Genomic DNA, 18,992 nt, shown 5'->3' with positions numbered 1-18,992 from the left:
TTGAGGTTTGCACTGGAGCCCTCTGGAGAGGCACTCTCAGAGGAACTCGATGATCCAGCCCTGAGCACCATCCTTGGACCAGACACCCTAGAGCTCCACATCCGTGCTAAGGCCACCTGTGGCTCTGGTCAAGAAGGGAAGGAAGAATAAGATTATAAAAATCTTGCTTTGTGTTAAGCTTCACTGTCTCTTCCCCTGTTGTTCAAGACTCACTGCCCAGATCCTCTGTGTGGATTACGAGTCCTGTGTTGTTTCTTATTGTCTCCTTGCCTGAGTTCTTTTTTTTTTTTTTTCTCCTTGCCTGAGTTCTTAGGACTCACTTGGAAGATCTTGTTACTCTTGACTGCTTGGACAATTAGCTTGTTCCTATCTTGTTTAGCCCATCTTCTTGAATTTAACTTCTTGCTCTCGAGATGTATACAAGTTCCATGCCCCGGTCTAGCTAGTTCTGATTGCACTTTGTTGGATCTGTCATGCCGTGTTTCATTACAATTCCATTACAGCACTAATGTGACCAACAGCCACATTTTTCTATTTCTTGTCTCAAATTCTAAGAAAAGTATTAATTTGGCCATTGTACTGTTCTAACTCTACCAATTAGCTTCTTCAAATGATTCACATTTGAATTTATTCACATTGGATTATTCTCCAAATGATTCTGGATATAAAAAAAAAGGTGGCAATGACTCAAGTCTTTATGTATCAGATATTTAAATTAGATTTGAAGCACAGTATAAAAAGGCCTCAAAACAATGGAGACATACTATGCTTATGGAATAAAACACTCAAATTGATTTATAGATTTAATGTAGTCCCAATCAAAATCCCAACTAGTGGCAAGAAGGAGGGAAGTAATAAGGGAGGGAAAGTTCTCTGACTCATGGAAGGGACGAATCTATTCCAAAGAAACTGGATGAAACTGCCAACAAAAAATAAATATGATGAAAGCTGTCTTTCCCTCAGTTTTACAGATGTCAATAATTTACCTTATTGTAACTTATGTAACAGAATATATTTGACTATGTCAGTTAAGTTGGAGTGTAAATGTCAGTTAACTTGGAGTGCAATTTTGAGACCAACCATTTGGAGTTTAATGAAAAAGAATTTGACTATTTAAACAAGATGAGTTTGTTTAAATATTGATGAGTGATGAGTTTATTTAAATCGTGATGAGTTCTTTAAAAGTGAGAAATTGAACATTTGTTTTTTATCACTTTTCAAACTAGAAATTAAAAAGCCACTGCAGCTGTATGATGAGTAAACAGGAATCCTCTCTACTATTTTTTTTCTGTAAATCTAAAATTATTCTCCCCCCACCACCCCAAATTTTAAAACACAGCCAGTAAAGGACCTTACAGGGTAGGTAAGTTATATTGCCTTCGCTAGAGAAGCACACACAATAGCCTTGTACAGCTGCCACTGCTGAATGCCTGCTGGATGGAAAGTTACAAAAGAAATCACAGTAGTGTCACTTTCCAATGAAACAATAGCCCGTCGAATTAAAGATTAAGCTGCAAACGTGAATGCTGAGTTAATATCTCATCTGCAGAACTACACCTGGATTTGTTATTTTGCTTGTAATCTTCCAGTATCAACAGTCACTAATCACGAAGATCTCTTATGTAAATACTTGGCAACGAAGCACAAGTAATACTGGCTGAAATATTTAGTGTTGGATGCTTTATTGACTTTCATGGTTTATCCTGGAACAAATGCATTGACATTTGCACTCATGATACAAAAGCAATGATGGGTAAAACCACTAGTGCCTTAGCACAAACCAAGGCAGCGATCTCAAACTCTAGTAGCAGTCACTATGTTTCACCATAGATAAATACGGGGATGATGACAGATGACAGATGACAGGTAGACAGAGTTTCATTTAAGGCTATCCTTGATGAAGTGGTAGGAATTAATTTTATTAACTCTCAACCCTTATGGCCCATCTTTTGGAATGTACAGGCAGATAAAGCAGTTCTGCTATACTAAAGCAGGATGGCTATCTTCAGGAATAGGACTTGTGAGATTAAGTTGCAAGCCACTTTTTTCAAGGAACACCTTGATGTATTTGATATATTTTCATTTGAAAGAGTAACTGACAGACTATGGTTATTTAGACTTAAGTATACAGCAGATGTTTTCTCAAAAATTAATGAAGTGAGCCTGTCACTTTAAGGAAAACAACCAATAGCATTTGTTAGCAATAATACAATTTAAACTTTCAAGAAAAAATGAGAATTTTGAGAAACCTATATCTGCCATTGTGAGCTCAATAGCTTCCCAATACCTAAAGGCTTTTCTGATGCTATTGGTGTTGATATTAACTAATACACAATTTCTGATGTTATATAATAAAATGTATCAACTTTGGGGCTGGGCGCAGTGGCTCACACCTGTAATCCCAGCACTTTGGGAGGACGAGGTGGGCAGATCACCTGAGGTCAGGAGTTCAAGACCAGCCTGGCCAACATAGTGAAGCCCTGTCTCTACTAAAAATACAAAAAATTAGCCAGGCGTGGTGGCACATGCCTGTAACCCCAGCTACTTGGGAGGCTGAGGCAAAAGAATCGCTTGAACCTAGGAGGCGGAGGTTGCAGTGGGCCGAGACATTGCACCATTGCACTCCAGCCTGGGTGACAGAGCAAGACTTCGTCTCAAACAAACAAAAAATTTGGAAAAACTGTAAAACTTCGTAAGCCAATATTTTCCAAATGATCAATGAATTATAATACAAAATCCTGCATGGGTAAAAGAGCTATTGAAAATATGAAACAGGCAGGATGCCAGTAGAAACTGGGAAGTATGAAAAGCAATATGATAATAATAATGATGATGATGATGATGATTATTATTGAGATGCAGTCTCTCTCTGTTGCCAGGCTGGAGTGCAGTGGCGCGATCTCGGCTCACTGCAACCTCTGCCTCCTGGGCTCAAGCAATTCTCCCGCCTTTGCCTCCCGAGTAGCTGGGACTACAGGCGTGCGCCACCACACCCAGCTAACTTTTCTATTTTCAGTAGAGATGGGGTTTCACCATGTTGGCCAGGATGGTCTTGATCTCTTGACCTGGTGATCTGTCCACCTTGGCCTCCCAAAGTGCTGGGATTACAGGCGAGAGCCACCACGCCTGGCCATAATTATTTTTTTGAGACAGAGTCTCGCTCTGTTGCCCAGTCTGGAGTGCAGTGGCGCAATCTCGGCTCACTGCAACCTCCACCTCCCAGGTTCAAGCAATTCTTATGCCTCAGCCTCTGAGTAGCTAGGATTACAAGCGTGCACCATCACACCTGGCTAATTTTTGTATTTTAGTAGAGATGGGGTTTCATCATGTTGGCCAGGCTGGTCTTGAACTCCTGGCCTCAGGTGATCCACCGGCCTTGGCCTCCCAAAATGCTGGGATTACAGGCATGAGCCACTGCACCTGGCCTGAAAGTCAATATAAATAAATACACCATATCAATAGTAGGAAAGGGAAAAAACCAAAGAATGATCATCTCATATGACGAAGAAAAAGCATTTAACAAAACCCAACACTCAGCAAACTAGGAACAGAGGGAAACTTTCTTAATCTTATAATGAGATCTATGACAAAATCCCAGCTAACATTGTACTAGATGGAGAAAGACTGAAAACGTTCACTGTAAGATCAGGAACAAGCAAAAGATGCCCGCTGTCTCCACTTCTATTTGGCATTGTACTAGAGACTCTAGCCAGGGCAATTAGGCAAGGCAAGAAAATAAAGGATAGCTAGATTGAAAAGGAAGTAAAATGATCTCTATTCACAGATGACACAATCTTGTTATACAGAAAATCCTAAGGAATCCAAAACAAAACAAAACAAAACAAAACAACCCAAACAAACCCAAAACCCACAACAAACAAAAAACTCTTTGAGCTAATAAATTCAGCAAGGTTGTAGGATACAAGTTCAATATTCTAAAATCAATTGTATTTCTATACATTAGCACATCTGATTGTTAGGGAACAATCAGAAAATCAAATTAACAAAATGCAAAATAGATCAACAAATTTTAATTAACAAGATAAAAATGATTATTTATTTATTTATTTATTTATTTTTTTGAGACAGAGTCTCGCTCCGTCACCCAGGCTGGAGTGCAGTGGCATGATCTTGGCTCACTGCAATCTCCACATCCCGGGTTCAAGTGATTCTCCCACCTCAGCCTCCAGAGTAGCTGAGATTACAGGCACACACCACGATGCCCAGCTAATTTTTGTATTTTTGATAGAGATGGGGTTTCACCGTGTTGGCCAGGCTGGTCTCAAAACTCCTGACCTCAGGTGATCCGCCCACCTGGGGCTCCGAAAGTGCTGAGATTATAGGCGTGAGCCACTGCACCCAGCCAATAAAAATGATATTTAAAATTGGTTTCTAATTCCACATTGCAACTAACTTTTAATAAACTATTACCTGTCTGGTTTTAAAGTAATATTGAGCAAAAATATCTCTCTGAAAAGTCTTTGAAAATACTTCACCCCTTTCCAACTACACAGGTGTGTGAGGCTAGATTTTCTTTATGTCCTTCAATCAAAACAACATATGACAACAGATACAGCCCAGATCAAATTGTGTTTTTCTGATCCAGACATTAAAGTGATTGGCAAAAAAAAAAAAAAAAAAAACCCCACAATGCTACACTTTTTAATAAAATTTTGTTTTGAAAAATAATTCTTTTTCATAAGAATATCTTATTTATATTAATGTAATGGATTTATTATTGCCATTTTAAGTTATTTAATATTTTAATATTTAACATTTTATCATATTTAAGTTCTCATTTAAAAAATTTTGATAGACAAAATACTCATTAACTCTTCAGAATCTTCAGTAATTTTTAAGAATGTAAATGGGTCCTGAAACCAAAAATTGGAGAACGGTTACTTCAAACCTTATATAAATGTATATGTTTTTCTTTCCTACGTATAACATATTTAATAACTAAAACTTACATGAAAAAATTAAAATCTTAAAAGAAAACCTAGGAGACTACATGTAAAATTTAGGGTTAGGGAAGACCTTAACCAAGACAGGAAACCCAGGAGCTATAAAAGAAAAGCCAATATATTTAACTTTTTTTTTTTTTGAGACAGAGTCTTGCTCTGCCCAGGCTGGAGTGCAGTGGCATGATGTTGGCTCACTGCAACCTCCCCCTCCCGGGTTCAAATGATTCTTGCGCCTCAGACTACCGAGTAGCTCAGATTACAGGTGCGCACCACCACGCCCAGCTGATTTTTGTATTTTTAGTAGAAACAGGGTTTCACCATGTTGGCCAGGGTGGTCTTGAACTCCTGGCCTCAGGTGATGTGCCTGCTTTGGCCTCTCAAATTGCTGGGATTCAGGCATGAGCCACCACATCCCGCCTCAATCTTTAACTTAAAAAATTTTTTTAAAAAGATTTGTAGCAAAAGACATTCAAAAAAATATATCTTTAAAACATTTGTAATGATGGTGAAAAGGGTTTGGAAAGAAGCACAACTGAAAAAAACAGAAAGGATATGAAATTGGAAATGTACAATGCAGCAAATCCAAATCCAGATTGGCAAAAACATTAAAAAAAATATAGAGTAACAGCACCTATTGCTAGTGGAGATGGAGGGAAGAGGCTCCTTCATGTTCTCCTAGTGAAATCTGAATTATTAACAGCCTTTGAAAAGAGCAATCTGGAAAAATCTATTATAAAAAAATACTTTTTCATCCAGCAGCAAAAGCCCATATAAATAAAAGCCCTGGTAAATAAGGATATTTTTACAAAGATTTTACTACAGCATTGTTTGAAATAGCAAAAAATCTAGAAAATTATACATTCATAGCATTAAAAAGTATCAACTTGCTACACTGCCTAACTCAGAAGGACTTTCAAGAAACATTAACAAGAGAAAAAGGCAACATGGTGTAGAAGTATGTGCATTTCTATCTCTGTGTTATCTCATTTTGAAAAACAAATACTGACAAAAGTATATATGGATCTGTGTATAGTACATACCTCCGTGTACTCTGCGTGTGCATCTTTTAAGTATGAAAGCAAGTGCACACACTAGATCACTAACATGGGTTTCTTGGGGGGGTTGATGTGAGTGCAGTGGAGAGGCAAAGGATAAAGCTTATGCTTGTGCTGTCTCCCCTAGAGGATGCCACCCCTGCTGGCCACACCCTTCCCTTCCTCAACACATCTCACTTCCTTTTCACTCCAGGCCAGCCATCTCCCAGTATTCCTGGAGTACTTGGAATTTCTGCAGCACTTCCTGTATCTATCACCTTTATGAATCTGTAATCACATACTTATTTTCTGTTACTTGCTGTTTTGCATTCGTGTATGTCTCACAAGAAGGCAATATAGGGCAGTGGTTAGGAGCATGGACCACTGAGTCAGACCACCTGGATTTGAATCCCAGCCCCATCAGTTACTTATTAGCTGTGTGAACTTGGCAAGTGACCTATTTTCTCTCTGTCTCCTCATCTGTGAAACGTGAATAAAAATAGCACCTACCACAGGGCTGCTAAGAAGAGGAGATGACTAAACACCCATAAGGCACCTAGAACAGTGCCTGGCACCCGGCACTACTGCTGTTGTCAGAATCACTGTGATCTTCCCTATCTAGGCTGGAAACTCTTGGAGGTATTTTAAACCACAGATACTCTTTTAGATTTCTTTTGCATCCCTTCCCCATTAGTTCCTACAATAGTGTTATTTCGAGGCCCTCAAATATTTGTTGAGTAAATATATGAGCAACTCTTAGATTTGAGCACTTTGTATAGAAGGAAATTGCTGAGCATACGATTGTCACTTACATGGCAACCAGCAAGTCAATGTCCACGGCTGACCTCACCTGGCACTTAAACCTATTTTGTCAAGAGGGGAAAATATTTGTCTTAAAATCAGTCTTCTAGAATAGCACAGAAAGGCCTTGCATTTCTACTTAAGGAAGCCATACAAGGAAACTGGCTGTGATATATAGTAAGGAAACCTGAGTCACTGGGGGTGAGAACAATGGAACCAGGCTCCTAAGCTTAGTGATTTACCATCAGCCCTTTTGTAACATATTACGTCTGTTTCATATAAAATAAATGCATCAGGTAACACATTTCTCCAAAGTGCTAAATGAGATGCATTTGAACCCTTAAATAACAGCTGTCATTGTCCCTTCCCTGGGGTGTATTGTCCAAGCAGATCCAATGATGGTTTTGTTTCTCTGGAGGTTTAAATGGGTCTGGGGCTTTGTGGGCCAAGAAAGTATAAGTGATTTAGAAAACAATGAAAACACCCATTTTTCGTTGCCATCCTGTAGACTCTTCCTGCCTTGAATGTTCAAGCTCTTCCTCTCTGCTGGAGCTATTCCATCAGCATTTTAACATGCTCAGGTTTCTCTCATCTTAAAACAAACAAAAATGCCCCCTTCAGTCCCTATTGCTCTTCTGTGCACAGCCAGACTGGGCGAGGAGCAGCATACACTTCTTAAGCCATTTTCTCACTTCCCACCTGGTCCTCAATCCATTCATTTCGCTTTTGTTCCATCAATCCACAAAAATGCACAGCAACTGACTTCCACACCACTAAACCCCGTGTCCTATTCTCACTTCTCTCTTGAGGAGCCTCAGGGCCTCTCTGCATTTCTCACCCAAACTTCCTTATTCCTACTCCCCCCTTGCAGTTTATAATGTCAGCAAAGAGGGTGTAAATGTCCACACCTTTCCGCTACATAGGCACATATACAATCCATAGCCATGTGTGTTTATACATTTGCTTTTTCCGAAATTATTGGTCAAATTACTTTATGATTTCCTTTTTTTATTTGACATTATATCCTAGACAGTCTATAAATCAGAAGATGCATTTCTAGCTCTACCTTTTTTTTTTTTTTTTAGTTTTAGTGTATAAATGTATGTATATTCAGACATAACTTTGTTAGGTTAGCACATTAGATCAAGTCATTATAAATTACAGAGAAAAACTAGACTTTGCATCGGGGGTTCTCTTGAGAGTTTCCAGTGGAGCAGGGATAGTAGTGGTGGAAGTTTTGAGTGCACAGATTTCAGCTCAATGTGATTTAGAGTGAGCATAGTTTACCCTGGTCTCAGGCCCCATCCCACTAGAGCCCCCCCTTTTTTTTTGAGATGGGGTCTTGCTTTGTTGCCTAGGCTGGAGTGCACTGGCAGGATCTTAGCTCACTGCAGCCTCCGCCTCCCAGGTTCAGGTGATTCTCATGCCTCAGCTTCCCCATAGCTGGGATTACAGGTGCACACCACCATGAACCAGCTAATTTTTGTATTTTTAGTAGAGATGGGGTTTCACCATGTGGGCCAGGCTGGTCTCAAGTGATCTGCCCACCTCGGCCTCCCAAAGGAGGTTATAACCTCACCTTGCTGAGATTGCAGGTGTGAGCCACCGTGCCTGGCCCCATTAGAACCATTTTATCTTTAGGGTCACTAAGCAGCTAACTGCAAACAGTGGTTTCATTTTTCTGTGTTTTGGGTCTAAATATTAAATGAAAGAACATTTACACTGCTAAGCAAGATAAGGTATGACTCCAACACCTTGCAAATAATTTTGCTGTCTCCTTCAGAGCTGTCACCTTGGGAAGTGATAACCACATTCCAACAACAGTGCTACTTCTCAAAGGATTCTTAGAAATTTTCTTTTAGCCTAAGATCTGTCACTCTCTTTTTTCCCTCCAACTTTGAAAGACAGTTATAAATGTAATGCTAGCCTCCGGTGAAAGCTGAGTAAAATCCAGGCAAGACTGGCTGTACCCGGATTGCCCCTGCTGACACTGGTGATGCGCAGTGAGGCTTACCTGGGAGAAGGAGACCCCATCTGCCGCCCGGCGTTCATCACAAAGTCCCATTTGGCCTAAATGACAGATCTTTTCCTTATAATTTTCCAACTAAACCTCTTCTAGGAATCTTCTGAAAATTCTAGTTATCACAAGTATTTTCAAACATCAACCTCTTAAAAGAGTAGCAAAAGTCCAGAAAATTATAAGACTTCTGTATTTGTTCATTTATAGTAGACAATTGCTTTCAGAAGTAAATTGCCAGAAATTGAGTTCTCATCATTAACTAGAACAGTTGAACAAAATGAATTTTCCCTTATAAGATAAAAACAGGATTCATAGCAAAAACAAAGCAAAACGAAAAACCAAAGCAAACCGAAAAACCCATAGGGATGATACAGGAAGGGAAGAAAACAGATCTCGAGTCGAACTTTTGGACACAATGAAAAAAAGCTGTTAAAAACAAACAATTAAACATTAATTTAAACTATCATTTAGAATGATATTGAACGGCCAGGCACAAAGGTGGTGACTCATTATAATCCAGAGAAGGCTGCCCGAGTCCGGGAACTGCCTAGGGGCTGGCAAACAATGGCCCACGTGTCAGGTGCCTGCTTTCCTACGCCCGCCAGCTAAGAATGATTTTTGTGTTTTTAAGTATTTGAAAAAATATTTAATGACATGCAAAAATTGTATGAAATTCAAATTTTTAGCGTCCATAAACAGTTTTGCAGGAACACAGCCATGTTCAGCCACTTATGTACTGCTGACAGCCACTGTGTTACAATGGCAGAATTGACTGGTTGGAACAGAGACTGTGTGACCTGCAAGCCCTAAAACGGTTCCTATCTTTTCCTTTACACGAAGTGTCTGCCGACTCCTGTTCTAAACCCAATTTTACCACCATCAAATCTCTATGTGAGCTCAAGCTGGTGTTTTTCCCTCTGGCTCCACCTTTGTAAACAAAGGGGCCTGGAGAAGATGATAGGGGCCAGGACCCCTATCTGGAGGTCAAGCTCTGCACTGCTGGACAAGGCAGGAAGAGCCAGCAGGAGCATGCGCCCGCTGATGCCACCTGCAGCCCATGAAGAAAATGGCAGGCACAGAGGCCACCTGCTGAGGAAGCATCTCCTAGCAGATCTTAGCACATCCTCTCTGGCAGGGGCTCTTAAATACCTCTTTCCCAACTGATGCCATCAGTGATCAAAAACCTGGCTTTTACACATTTTACAAACTGATAGGCCATGACTCCAAACAAAAAAACATCCTCTGACATCCACTTTTTCAGTGAATGCTCCCCCCAAAATAGATGAAAATGTTCCAGCATTCACTGCAGGAGTAACTGCTCCCTGCAAATGAAGGCAGGCAAATCAAGGATGACCAGAGGGGACAACAGGTCTTTTCTTCCTAGGTCTCTGAAGGAAAATCATGTAAAATCTTGTCATCTGAAAATCTGACTACAGTCCCCGAGTCACCACTCTTTACATCATTTCAGAGACTCACATACATTAACTTCTAAACCTTCATGCTCTAAAACACCAGGCAAGTAGATTTTTCACAGCTGAGGAAACACAAGTCAAAAGAATGCAAATAACAGAGAAAACTGGTCAGTTCCATTAGCTCTGAACTAAACCCAGGACCCCTCACGCCAGAGACTCTCGCCAGGCGCCTACACGCCCAGCACTCCCACCGGTGAGGAAGACAGGCCGAGGCTCGTGCCCCTTCAGAGCAAAAGCTCACACAGGAGAATGGTTATTGTTCAGCTTCCCATGAAACTCGAATGACATGCAATGCTGCGCCTCTGCTGTGAACCCAATGAGTGTGGGAGTCTTCAAACATAGCCACTGGGCTCTCCACGTGAGACCCCAAGTGAGACCCGAACCACCACCCAGCTGAGCTTTAGCCAACCCTCAGAATTGTGAGAAATAGTGTAGCAGGAATGAAAAATCTCCATTTCTGGACTAACTTGTCAAGGCAGGAAAGAGAATAGTTTGGTATGGGTTTTCTATGTGGTGTCAAGAACCTCCAACTTACTTCATCATCTTCATCTTCATCATCATCAGATTCAAGAATACCATCTGGTAGCTCTTCTATAAAGAAAAAAAGAATCAATGAATAATGGATAAACAGTGGGAGCCTTGGTCCACGGAATCTGTCAGCCTCTGCAGAGACATAAACACCTTAATGAGAATGAGGTTACATCAAAGGCCATCATGCTCCTAACCATCCTAATCACAACCATTTCAGTCACTGTCTGAGATCATCCTAAGCAATTTTAAATGGTAAATCTCTCCATTTTTACCAGAACATGGTTACAGGAGCATGGGGAAAATTAAAAGCCAGCATATAATTTTAGGGGAATTTAGGGGAAGGAAAGTAAATATTTATTTCAAGGCATCATGCTAGATCCTGCCACACCCGTTATTTCACTTAATCCTTACAAATATTTTGTTGACTATTATCCCCCATTTTACAGAGAGGCACAGAGAGGACAGAGACTTCTTGGTCTCACTTCCAGTAAGTGGCAGACAGCTGAGATTCAAGCCGAGACTATCTCTAAACTCCATGATTTTTCCACGGGCGGTATGGGTGGTGGGCATGGCAGGTAGGGTTCCTGAAGGCTCTGTGGTTCATTGCTAGGTCTTCTTAAGAATTTACAAAAGAGCAGTAAGTTAGTAGCACAAAGGAGTTACAGAAAGAAAGAGCCCTGGCTTCCTCCTCTGTAAAATGGGGGTCGTACCAGCCACTTCTCAGGGTTGTCGGGAGGACCTCACAATACACCACAAGGGAAGCGCCTGGCCTAGGGCCAGGTATGAAGCAGGCACTGCAGAGGTGTTGGTACTTTCTCCTCCATGAGTCTTCCCTGATCCCCTTGCTCAGCAGCCATCTCTTCCTCCCCTGAACACACTCAGTGTTTTATCTAGAACTCCTGACAGTTCATGCCACTTCTGGAAGATTGCTGCTTACTAACGAATGAATGCCTGCTGACTTGTCTCTCACCCACTGCACTGAACTGTGAGTCCCTGGGGACAGAGCAGCTGACTTACTCCTCCCTCTATCCCTACTACATCTTTCTTATTATCATTTGTTTCTTGAACAAATGACATGAAGGTAAAGAAAGTCTGAAAGAAGAAAGGAAGTCAAACGGGAAGTAGGAGAAAAGAAGGAACCAAAGCCATACTTGAGGAGAGCACCCAGCTTGTAAAGTGGCAGGCAGGATGCACCCACATTTGATCAAACAACAAACCATCCCCAGGAGGGACGATGTAGAAACCCATGTTCTCAACCCAACGCTCATTCTAAGGGGAAGGACTCCACTGACTTCACTGGACCGAGGCCAGCGGGACACCAAAGTGTCCCCCGCTCACTGAGGCTTGCATGCCCCACGGGTTGCAGCATTGTTGTGGAATGCCATTTAGTCTAGAAAGCTACTGTGCAGGCATGAAGATGCGATGCCACTCTGCTTTCTGGCTGAAGTTTAATGACTAACTTCCCTATCCACCAACAGCATACACCATTCCACCTTCAGGAAGTGCTGCTGTACTCATCAGTTATAAACCGCTCATTTTCGAATACAGAAATGCCTTTTTTAAGACTCTTGGCTATTTTGTAAGGCCACAGACAGCCCAGCCACACTTCTCCTTCTCTGCCTCCCCCTGCCTAGCTCCCCTTCTCCTGACCCCATGACCTCATGGCCTGCTGGCTCAGACTTATCCCACCACCCAGAATAATCCTGTCCTGAGAAGTGAAGTGCCTTGTAGACCTCAGCTCCTCTCTGGGATGACTGTCTCCCATCCTGTTCCCTGAGTTGGTGCACACTCCACGAGGTGCCCGCACTCTGATAACTAACACACGTGGGGCTAGAATGGCCATATCATTCCTTTCCCGGGGGCTCTGCCTTGCTCCTGCCCAGTGATCTGGCTGGTGCCTCTGTCGTCTCTCTGGTGCTGGTTCCCCTCACTGAGGGCTGGCATTGTGGTCCAGGCCCAAGCCAGGGGACAAATCTCCCTGCTGTTGCTGTTGGCAGCTCACTAGGCATTGTCAATGTCACCAGCTGGAATTTTCCTTTAGGCTTTGCCAGAATAGTCCTTCCCCACCTGTGCGGTTAGGTTGCTGAAGTATACTTGAATTTTAATACTTGAAGACCTTAAAACTTTACTGGAAAAATTGTGCTAGAAGACTGTGATTGGACTTGGACGTGTGAAAACTGAAAACCCACAGAGATGTTTTCAAGTTTACTGAAATAGAACAAGGAAACCAATAATCTCAATAAAGATGGTGGCAACGCCATTTCACACTTCTTAAGAACTGGTACACTAGCAACAATCTGTACTCTGCTATTAATTTCCACTTGAGGATGAAGACAGGATGGGGGCTCTCCTCCTGGGTTTCACTTTGATTTGATGCTAGTGATGGGTGTCCTGAGGTACTTGTGTGTCTGGTCTTCCATCTGAATGTTCAATCACTATCAAATTTTGTTTCAAAGTGGCGGGCTCCTGCCGCTGTCCTATGGATACAGAATAACTTAGGTGCTTGAGATAGAAAGATAAACACTTTAGGCCCTCTTTATCTAAACAATAACTTACTGAACTAAGTAGGTATTTCCCAAGCCTTCCAGAACGCCCAGGGTTAGAAAGTTTAGCTCTGCCCAAGACAATTTCTTCCAGAGACATCCCTTACAAAAGTGTAAATTGTCCCCTTATCCCACTCTAGCAGGCTGGTCCAAGGGCCAGGCTTAAAAAAGAGAAAAAGATGTTTCTTGGGCCAGAGAGTAAAGGGGGCCTGCATCCTGCTTCTTGGCTGCCAGGAAGGAGGGAAGACAAGGAGACAGATGTATCTCAGTGGACTAAAACACACAGGTGGCCTTGAAGAAGATTCTCAGCCTGAATGCAGAGAACTCCTGGCCTGGGAGGGCTGGGCACAGCTGAGGACTATGGTGCGGATGTGCAACAATCCTCCGCCCCCACACTGTGGCCTACCCAGAGAAGGCGGGAGAGCAACCTCAGGCAGCACTGAGGTTCAGGTCTTATTTTTATTTTTTTCAATATGCCAGAATGAGGGTTGAGAATCAGAAATGAAGTTACTGCAGAAAATAAAGTTCTAATTTTTGCCCACCTGAATTTGGGATGAATTATAGCTGTTCCATACAACCCAAAGAACAGATATTCAATGCAAATGGGCACCCAGCCTAAAAAGGACAAAGGTTTCAAAGCTCCCTGGCTGGTCTCCTCAGCTGCCTCCTTTTGATCGGGAGCCCCTTGGACACCCTTGTTCCTGCGACCCAGGCAGTGAGGCTCTGCCCTTGGCTGCACATGGGACCCCCAATGGGAGCTTGAAATCCCCTCCCTGAGAGGTTCTGATTTAATTTGTGTGGGGTACAGTCTTAAAGATTTAAACATCTCCCCAGGTGACCGCCCTGTACAGCCAGACTGTGAACCCCGAGCTAGAAGAAAGGCCACCTGGGGGCTTCTGGCCTTGGCCGAGCAGCTCTCTTGAGACTCACTCTTCACTTCCTGCTCGTGTGCAGAAGGGATTCATGCATGTGACTTGCAGGGATGGGGACTGCTGGGTGTCAGGGAAGGGCATGGAGAAAGACTCGGTGACAAACCTGGCCCCGGATTCCAGCAGTGCTTGGTACCTCTGGCAGGTGAATGATGTCAGGAGTCCACAGAAAGAGCTGAAGAGCTTTCCCTACCACCTCTGCCCCATCCCGGGCTTCCTGGCCTTCCTCTCTCCTGCTTACTATGGGATGTGGGTTGTTATGGTAATGGAGGAGGCTGGATAAAAAGAGGACCACATTGTCTCCTTCCACACTGCAGTTGGCAACATCCGTTTTTCCAGAGTGAATGAATAAAAGTGGGAAAATGATGAAGTTTCCTACAGTGGCATTTGCTTTCATTATCTGACCCCAGGACCCTAGGGAAGCCACCTTAATAGTGGGGCAGGATTTAGGAGGGGAAAGGGAGAGGCCACATAAAGAGAACTTACAAGGTTAGGGGAGGGTTTCTGTAATTGCTTTTAAGTTCTTTTTGTTGACTATATGCCTAGAGTATGATAAGAGATTGTTAATCTTTGGACAATCTGGCCTTGACTACCTGGCGGAACTTTTTTTTTTTTGAGACAGAGTTTCGCTCTGTTGCCCAGGCTGGAGTGCAATGGTGCGATCTCGGCTCACTGCAACCTCCGCCTCCCAGGTTCAAGTGATTCTCCTGCCTCAGCCTCCTGAGTAGCTGGGACTACAGGCATGCGCCACCACGCCCGGCTAATTTTGTATTTTTAGTAGAGACAGGGTTTCACCATGTTGGTAAGGCTGGTCTCGAACTCCTGGCCTCAGATGATCCACCCGCCTTGGCCTCTCAAAGTGCTCGGATTATAGGTGTGAGCCACCGTGCTCAGCCTACCTGGCTGAACTTTTGTCTATGGGTTCACTTGGGTCTCCCCATCTCCCTAAAGGCCTCTTTTTTTTTTTTTTTTGAGATGGAGTCTCGCTCTGTCACCCAGGCTGGAGTGCAGTGGTGCAATCTCGGCTCACTGCAACTTCTGCCTCGTGGGTTCAAGCGATTCTCCTGTCTCAGCCTCCTGAGTAGCTGGGACTACAGGCCAAGCCACCACACCTGGCTAATTTTTGTATTTTTAGTAGAGACAGGGTTTCACCATATTGGCCAGACTGGTCTCGAACTCCTGACCTCGTGATCCACCCACCTCAGCCTCCTAAAGTGCCGGGATTACAAGCACAAGCCACCATGCCCGGCTTCCTAAAGGCCTCTTGAATGAAACGCCATGTGTGTTTCTGGCAAATGTGAACAATTCAAAAGATAGATCAAAGATTCTTGCATCAAACTGACCGGAATTTAGCTGCTTGATGATGAATTCTATCTGGCGGATCATTTCGGCATTGCCTTCTTTGATGAAGCAGCGTAGGATGTCTTCCATTCCCTAGAAGTATTGGCGAAAGTAACAGTTAACATTTCAGTGTTTGGGGGGAAACTACTTTTCAATGAGGTCATCTCATCTAATCCAAAAAATAATATTTTGGGGAGAGGAAGAGGATACCTTGGGTGGGGGATGGAGAAGACGAGACAGATATGTTTATGAGATAGACACAAAAATTCAGCTCTCCCAGCAGGGCAGGGCCAAGGCAGTCATTGGTTGGTAACTATCTCTTCGGCAAGACAAACCTGGCCAGGTGTCCAACTGGTCCCACAAGGGCAGAAAGAAAAATCCTTGGCTTATACTAAACATTCATTTTTGTCCTTTTTATAATTCATAGTGAAATAATTTTCTTCTTATTGACTCTCTGGCTGAATTATAACACATTCAGCAAAAAAAAAAAAAAAAAAATTGTAAAATTTTACTGCACAATATTGCCTTAAGTTTTGGCAATATGTTTGTCTGGGAGCTGGTTTTTTTTTTCCTGTGTTTTCCCTAAATTTATAAACTGTCTTCTGGATTTTAGGGTCAAATATGATCACTGAGAAGTGAAACCATATGCTTAGAGAAGTAAATAAACAAATAGAACCTCTCTTTAAACAGATTTCATTCTTTTTCTATTAAAAGAATTATAAAGTCACTACACTATACATTGTTTATTATAATACCCTGACACCAGAATTTTCAATATTGGGTAAAAGAATTCCAGGGAAAAGTAGGGATAAGATATTGACTTAAGCACGTTGTCTAATTCCCCTTCCTCCTCTTCCCTGGCAGGATTTGAATGAATCCGTACAGCTTGAGCTGATGAGGACTCTAACCATTGTGAGGGGAAAGTGCTTCTAATAATGACCTCAAAACAGAGGAAGTGGAGTCCAGAAGTACTGTCAGAGAAACAGATCTAGTGGCATGTGAGCCCCTGACCAAACTGTGCCTGAACATTTTCCCGGACTTTTCAGTTACATGAGCCAATACGTTCCCTTTTTATGTAGGCCAGTTTGGAATCAATAGCTCTAACTGAATTAAAGAAATGCCAAGTGCAGCTTTGAACATGCTGAGTTCTTATCATCCAAAACAGAGCACTACCTTCTAGAAAAGTTAAATCAGTATTGTAATTGCAATTAGCTCCCCCATGAATTTAATGTGTGACCTCACTCAAATCACTCAACTTCATCTAGCCTGTTTCTTCAACTATAAATATAAGGATAACAATTTGAGTTGACTTGAAATTTTTAAAAGACAAAGTATATAACTGGGTGTTGGTATGCAGATACACACATTCATCAAGATGCACTAAACTCCCCAATGTAAGGCCTGTGCTTTTCACTGTTCGTAAATTATACCTGAAGAAATAGCCTCTAGTCCAATGGCTGGCACAGAGTGGATGCTTGATAAATGGTCAAGATTGTGCTTGCTGTGTCCAGTAGGGGTTCGTGGCTCAGGAGAGAGATCTGGTAGCTGAAGCAAAGGGAAGAAACAAGGTTCCCCAGTGACGGCAGTGAGAGAAGAGCAGAGGGTTAGGATAGAACCTTAGGGAACAGTAACACTGGGCTGGAAGGCAGAGACGGGTAAGCTCACAGAGGAGGAGGTGACAGTCTGGAAGGGAGGAAGAACTCTGGAAAGTTGTCCATGAGTTGAGGGACCAGTTGGACACCTGGCCAGGCTTGTCGTACCAGAGAGACAGTTACCAACCAATGACTGCCTTGGCCCTGCACTGCTGGGAGAGCTGAATTTTATATCTATCTCACAAACGTGTCTCTCCTCTCTTCTCCCCACTCAATGTAAGGGCCACAGGAAGGAGAAAGTTATCAAGCAAAAGCAGTGTGATAAGCCCCTTTTAAAAATTTTTACTTATTTATTTTTTGAGATGGAGTCTTGCTCTATCACCCAGGCTGGAGTGCAGTGGCACGATCTCGGATCACTGCAACCTCCAACTCCAAGGCTCAAGTGACTCTCCTACCTTAGCCTCCCAAGTAGCTGGGACTACAGGCATGTGCCACCATGCCTGGCTAATTTTTGTATTTTTTGTAGAGATGGGGTTTCACCATATCGCCCAGGCTGGTCTTGAACTCCTGGGCTCAAGTAGTCTTCCTACCTTAGCCTCCCAAAGTGGTGGGATTACAGGTGTGAGTTGTGTGCACAGCCAAAATATCATGTATTTTTAAAAAATCCACATACATTAGATAATATTTAATCTAAATTATAGAAAGAAGTCATAAAACAACCACATCTTATCCTGAAAGTAGTAACTTGTCATTTCAGATAATTTAGGTCAAGTAACAACGCCCAGGTAGACAGAAGGATAATAAAAGGTCCTAGTGAATAATCCAGATGCATAAAAATGGGAACACAAGCAGTGTGCAAAAAGCAAATAAGGAACTCCTGCTCCTTCCAGCTAGCTATCATTAAAGACTACCATAAAGATAATCATAGAGAAGCCTGTATTTGTATATACAGTGTTTAAGAAAACAATTTGTCACGTGCAGGTGTCTGACTAGGTGAAAGTCCCAAGTCTGGAGGGATACTGCAGCACAGGTGCAGAGGGCTCTGGAGTCACACCACGGTGCGTAGCCCCTAGCCGGCCGTGTGGCCCTGGGCAGAGGATTTCACCTTTCAGCCTTGAGGTTGTCAGCAGCAAAATGGGCACAACTGCAGTCACTCCTTCAGGGGAACTTTGAGGGATTAAATGAGAGAAAGCATCTCTTCCAGAGCCTGACAACACGCACTGAACACTACACAGAACAAGTAACTTCGAACTCACTTCTCCTTTTACTCAACAACTGAACTCTCTAGCACATTCTATCGTTCCAGCTTCACAGTCTAATCCTCTATCACTAAAGGTCTTCAAGGGAAATTTTCCCCTGAGAAATTCAAATATCTATTTCAGGTAGATATAAATATTTTCCTCTAGTTATGAAAGTGACACAAGTTCTGTATAGAAAACTTGCAAACAACATAAAAGAAAGAATAAAAATGACTCACAGGCCCCCCACCCAGAGATAATTGGGAACATTTTGAAGTATTTCCTTCCTTTTATGTGCATTGTTTTACGTAACTCAGAACATACTGATAATATGTTGCTTCTTATTTAACTTTATGATCATTTTCATGTTCAATAAAAATCTTATAAATTACATTTTCATAGCTATAATAATAATAATAGCAGCTAACATCACTCAATGCTTACTGCGTGCTAGGCATTATTCTAAATACATTATGAGCTCCTTTAATGCTTACAATCCTATGAGTTTGGTACTGCAATAATCCTCA

The 18,992-nt window shown here is 42.4% G+C and overlaps 1 protein-coding gene across 14 annotated transcripts in view; it reads right to left on the bottom strand.

The window, feature by feature from the left end:
* The window catches only part of ARMC9 (armadillo repeat containing 9), a 203,459-nt gene that overhangs the window by 90,745 nt on the left and 93,722 nt on the right, over positions 1-18,992 (bottom strand). For all 14 annotated transcript variants that reach the window (XR_010122244.1, XR_010122243.1, XM_063645291.1 and 11 more), the window contains 2 exons: positions 15,638-15,728; positions 10,827-10,882 (listed from right to left, as the gene is read on the bottom strand). Coding sequence is in view for 12 of the 14 variants with exons in the window: in XM_063645291.1 (XP_063501361.1) it covers positions 10,827-10,882; positions 15,638-15,728 (147 nt within the window). In the remaining 2 variants the exon portion in view is untranslated. The remainder of the gene's footprint in view (positions 1-10,826; positions 10,883-15,637; positions 15,729-18,992) is intronic.

This window comes from Symphalangus syndactylus, chromosome 8 (genome assembly GCF_028878055.3).
Source record: "Symphalangus syndactylus isolate Jambi chromosome 8, NHGRI_mSymSyn1-v2.1_pri, whole genome shotgun sequence".
In the NCBI taxonomy this organism is placed as follows: domain Eukaryota; kingdom Metazoa; phylum Chordata; class Mammalia; order Primates; family Hylobatidae; genus Symphalangus; species Symphalangus syndactylus.
This window is presented reverse-complemented; position numbering and strand designations above follow the sequence as displayed.